At 37.6% G+C, this 5,167-nt stretch overlaps 1 protein-coding gene and 1 long non-coding RNA gene across 2 annotated transcripts; one reads left to right on the plus strand and one right to left on the minus strand.

Moving 5' to 3' along the window:
* Nucleotides 1-5: 5 nt before the first annotated feature.
* LOC138413480 (uncharacterized) lies at nt 6-4,072 on the plus strand. Its single transcript, XR_011245835.1, has 3 exons — nt 6-97; nt 227-345; nt 3,935-4,072. It is a non-coding gene; the product is annotated as an uncharacterized lncRNA (long non-coding RNA).
* On the minus strand, nt 1,073-3,090 carry LOC138413478 (urokinase plasminogen activator surface receptor-like). The gene is made up of 5 exons (XM_069536894.1): nt 2,866-3,090; nt 2,415-2,534; nt 2,191-2,337; nt 1,562-1,672; nt 1,073-1,484 (listed from the first exon to the last, which is right to left on the minus strand). The coding sequence occupies exons 1-5, from the start codon at nt 2,906-2,908 to the stop codon at nt 1,282-1,284; spliced, it is 624 nt and encodes a 207-aa protein (XP_069392995.1). The 5' UTR covers nt 2,909-3,090; the 3' UTR covers nt 1,073-1,281.
* Nucleotides 4,073-5,167: the final 1,095 nt, after the last annotated feature.

The following is a 5,167-nucleotide window of genomic DNA, read 5'->3' on the forward strand; positions in this document are numbered from 1 at the left end:
TACATGTAGATTTGCTCACGTGGGACGCCATGTTGTCTTTAGTGTTTATCTGCCTTTTCCCTGAAAGGTAAGCGTGGTCAGGCGTCCTACGGGACAGGTGAGTAAGACCCAGTGTAGTTTCCAGTCTGCATCAAAATGAAGTCACTCAAATAAACTGTGTCCTTTATTTATACACAAAAACAAAGATTTACACATAAAGACGTTTGGCCTATTGTCTGTTGTGTAGACTGCAGTTATGACTCAGCTGCTGAGACTTCAGGAGAACAATCAGCTCCCGTCATCAGTGTCTGGTGAAGACATGATGAACCTGATCGAGGAGGAGAGCAAAACGTCTCTGAGAGTGCAGTAAGTCATTAACACAGGATTTCAACACTTCATTTTTTCCCATTTACAAACATCCAGAAATAACATCAAATACAGTAGTCTGGCTGATTTCGTTTCATACTGTTCAGAATCAGAATTCAGAATCAGAATCAGAATTCTTTTATTTGCCAAGTATGTTTGCACATACAGGAAATTGCCTTGGTGTCATTGGTGCACTACTTATGTACATAAAAACAACAATATGAAAAACAACAATATGTAAGAAATTGAATTAAAAAAACAAAAAAAAATCATCCAGTTCTAACTCAAGCTCCTCTTATCCCTGAGCTTCCAACCATATTTTACTTATGATTGACAATCAGATTTACCTGATTGTGAAATGAACATGAAGAGAGAGCAACCAAATCACATATGACATTTACTTTGTTAAAATGCTTAAAGTTAATTGGATCAGTAAAATAAACTACATATATTTAAATAGATAAATTCAAATAACAATGATATAGGTTCTTTGTTTGTTTCATGGTATTGCTGTTTATACAAATTGACATTTATTTTCAACAAGTTTATGACTGAATCCCACTGAGGGCCCTTTCTGCACATGTGTTGGGACACTGCTCTGAGGTGTTAATCTCAATAACACATTTAAAACTGATATGAAAATATAATAAAATCCTTTAAACTACTAACCCCAGTTCTATAACTGAATGATGAAGGATTTGGAAATCTCAAAGAAAACACACAAATATACTCTGGCAGAAAAGTGTTTATTTTGCTCTTTATTATGAACATATAAGTTGATATATCGGATATGTAAATATATTCAATTTAATAACCCTATGAACCACAAATCACATTCAGAAGTAACCTAATGATATTTTCCTTGCTAAGTTGATACTATTTCATTTATCAGTTGAAAGTAAAAGGAACAGTGTTGCACAGTGATGCTCATGTCAACTAAGAGAACATGACCGAAGCGATCAATGGTGCCACCAGGAGCAGGAGGCCTGCACGTGTGCTGATGGCACTGTTGCAGAAGTTCCCCTGACAGCAGGTCAGCTCTGCTTTAATGACTCCTGCTATCTCTGCAGTTTGTGCACCTGAGCACATCATTGAGGAGCCACAGCCCTTCATGGTCGTCTTTTCACCCCCGAGGTCCACTGAGAGATGAGGAGTGGTGTTAGAGTGTGAGCTTCATGTTTTAACGTCTATAGAATCACCACTGTGGGCCTGTTACCTGTGGTTGAAATGCAGTGGTCCTCATTCCCCTCACAGTTTACAGTTCCAGTGCACGATTTTCCATCACAGCTGAAGCACTTTTTACCATTGGGATTGGATTTCTGGGGCTCTGTACCGCAGAGTGAATATTGTTAGTGTTCATTTTAGACAGTAGAGGGCGGCAGAGGCAGGCAGACAGACACACACACACACAAACAAACAAACAGAAATTGCTATGTGCAGCTCCACTGTGGCAGTTGGGATATTGTGCCCTTGGGCTCCTCTATAGCAGATGGTAAGGTAGGGGAAAGTAATTTACCTCGTACTGGCTTGTCTTGGAGTTTGAGAATTGTCCATCTAACATCTAACATATGACATCTAATAACCATCTCAAACATTTTTCATCAAGTTCTGATTCAGCTCAAGACAAAAAATGTAAATAATTGACATTGTTTAGCTGTTTTTTTCTGTTTCTTTTTTCTATTACAACAACTGAAATCTGACTTCAATTCCAACTTTTAATGCAGTCACAGGGAGGGTAAGAGTTTTACAATTTTGGACAATTCTTGCACATGCAACTAAATGCCAGGTTTAAACAACAAAAAGCTTTCATGAAACATCCAAACATCAATAGACAGAATATGTGACCTGGTGCAAATTGAGTGTTGCAGAGCTCAGAGGTGCAACACTTGCTGGTAATGTACGTTCTGCTGACTCCAAAGTTGAGCGAGCCCTCAACACACTGTTCGGCCGTAACACAGGTTTTCGCATTGATGTCGCTGACTTTCAAATCACCTGCAATAGAAGAGTAACCTCTAGTGAAGTGTGCCACTATGTAATAATGAGGACAGTAAACCACAAGAGTACCATACCTGCATATGTGACGACTCTCAGGGCGCCACACTGAGCACCCTGGAATGGACATTCTTTTTCTGTGTCTCTGCAGGATCCTGACCCTCCAGGTAAACACTCAAAACACTTTAAAGTGGAGGCTGAGGGAATGCATATCTCAGTTTAGTTTGAAAAAAATGCAACTTTTCTTATAAAAAAGATGTGGACAAAGACATTTTAAGTCTAAACATTCACTCTCAAGTACAGTCACCCTTATTATAAGCACAGCAGCTCTGAAACAAGTAAAAGGGATAATTAGTAACATTTCTCTGTGGGGTGGAAACATCTTTGACGTTTCACGTGTAACCTTAGGTGGCCAATTTCTTGGCAGCATGTGTCAAGGCAAATTTGTTAACAGAAAATTACTATTCCTCTTTCCTCAAAGATTTTGAAGATTTTAAAAATCAGATCACAGAAAAAAAAAAACCTTACCTTTCGGGAGAAGCACAATCCCAAAGATCAGGAAGAGATGCATTTTGTGAGAGAGAGAGAGACAACTGATTCGGTTTTGATTTGTCTGTTGGTAGATAATCTTAAAAGGGAGTGGTCTCCTTCACTCTCACAGGACTCTTTCTCTTACCTTTGATAACTTTCGTTTACGTGGATATGAAAGCTACCTTCTAACGGTTAACTATTAAAATGGCAATGTTGGTATCGGTATGAAATGCTATACCCGGCCAAGTTCTGATTCAGCTCAAGACTAATACAGAACCACATATTATGTAGAGCCTATATATAAAAATGTAAATAATTGACATTGTTTAGCTGGTAAAATCCATTTTTTTTCTGTTTCTTTGTTCTATTACAACAACTTTTAATGCAGTCACAGGGTGGGTAAGAGTTTTATCATTTTGAACAATTTTTGCACATGCAACTATATGCCAGGTTTAAACAACAAAAAGCTCTCATTCAACATCCAAATATCCAATCCTTCACTTAACTTTCATTTTCATGGAAAAAAGATTGTGACACTTTACTCACAATCAGGCTGAACCTTCAAACGGTTAACTATTAAAATGAGGTGGGTCAGTATGAAATGTTATATCCGGCCTTGTAAAATGATTTATCACAGTTTGGTTGTAGCACTGTGCAGATTAACAACCACACAAATGATCGTGTTGCTGATTTTTTTTTTATTCATGAGTATTACTCTTATAGTGATGTATTAAAGAAAATACAAAAAAGAATTTACAGAGGGCTGTATACTTATCTCAGACAATGTGTGCACTACCACCACATCAAAACTGCAGGTACGACATCTACAGCTTGCAAAGTTTTTTTTAACCACACATTGCTTAGACATTTACAGACAATATATTGCTCCTCTTTCACCCACATGACACTTCCTGAGGCAGGGACAGGAAACTTTCTGACGTGAACCTTTTCTTAACTCCTGCGTGGCATGCGACTCTTCAACACTGACCAGGCTTGTGGTTGCAGCTACTTTTATTTCCCTCGAAAAAATATATTGTAATTACTAATGGTCTTTCTTTCTCTGCAGCCCATCATACTACTGAAACATGGAGACTGAAATACAAGACTTGATGGAGCTCAACAAACCAACCGACCATATTTAAACGTTTAACTTCCTGGTTGTGTAAGAAGTGCACATCAGCCCATCAGTGTCGCTCAGTTTATCGCTCAACGCATGCTATAAAAAAGGAAGTTCATAGTAACCTGATTCTTTTTACAATTACCTGTTTTATTCTCTTTATGTCTGAGCTCCTGGAACTTTTTAGATCATATCTGAAACCTACATATTCCTGTTGAATGCCTTTAGATGATGGATTGCTGTGGTAGCATATGTGTACTGCCCCAATTATTAATACAAATGTAAAGACTTAAAGATGTGTCTTTAAATTTCACTGACCCACTTTGGATCTTCTTTTAATTATTGACTCACATTTCTAGACGACTGCAGTGTGTCCTTGATAAGACTTGATTTTAAAGTATGACTCCCATTACTTTAGAAAACCAAAGACTTTTAAACTGACAGATACTGTAAAATTTCTAAATTTGATTCAACACCTTTTAATTCTTTGTCTTTTGTCTTATTGAGCTGAAGCACCACTCATCTGCTGTAGACATGCCCCTTTTTAGAGACCAGCAAGGTGCTCAAATTATGACAGACAGAATATTTTATTGTGTTACATTTCCTACCAACTGAAAATTAAATATTTGAGCTTGGAAAAACTGGTTGAAACATACAACATGTCCTGAGACATTGTGGTGATCGAGCTTTGGAGACCTAAACTGAGAAATGTCCTACGACTCCCTACACCACTAGGGTTTGCTGATTCTGTGGAGTCATTTTAAGTCTTTTATGCTCTTAACTGGTCTCTGTATGGTTTTCCTGTGTGTGTGTGTGTGTGTGTGTGTTTTCTGTTTCCTGTTTGTCTGAATTTTCTACCTTAAAATATGTTTAAATATTACACAATATGCCTGTAATATGTTTAGGTAGATCTTAATCATCTTAACATTTGTCAAATCTGCTTCTTTTGCACTTGAAATCGTTTGAACTGTTTTTGCAACCAACATAGTTTGTAATGTCTTCATGGGTTTTTTCTCAGTGGTATTAGAAATTAGGAAGCTGTAATAAAACGACAAACAACACCAGCAACCACTATGCTGCAGAAAATCGATAATTATTCTGAACGTTTTCTTGCAATGTTGATGTAAGGCAGTTACCTGTTTCACCACAGGGTGGCACTGTGTACATGTAGATTTGCTCACG

This window comes from Paralichthys olivaceus, chromosome 13 (genome assembly GCF_024713975.1).
Source record: "Paralichthys olivaceus isolate ysfri-2021 chromosome 13, ASM2471397v2, whole genome shotgun sequence".
Lineage (NCBI taxonomy): Eukaryota > Metazoa > Chordata > Actinopteri > Pleuronectiformes > Paralichthyidae > Paralichthys > Paralichthys olivaceus.

Excerpts from the sequence above, each read along its gene's own strand:
- LOC138413478 (XM_069536894.1), bottom strand. The coding sequence starts at position 2,908 with ATGCATCTCTTCCTGATCTTTGGGATTGTGCTTCTCCCGAAAG. Across the intron at positions 1,673-2,190 it reads CAACACTCAATTTGCACCAG|AGCCCCAGAAATCCAATCCC; the intron begins GTCACATATTCT and ends TCTGCGGTACAG. Across the intron at positions 1,485-1,561 it reads CCACTGCATTTCAACCACAG|TGGACCTCGGGGGTGAAAAG; the intron begins GTAACAGGCCCA and ends CTCATCTCTCAG.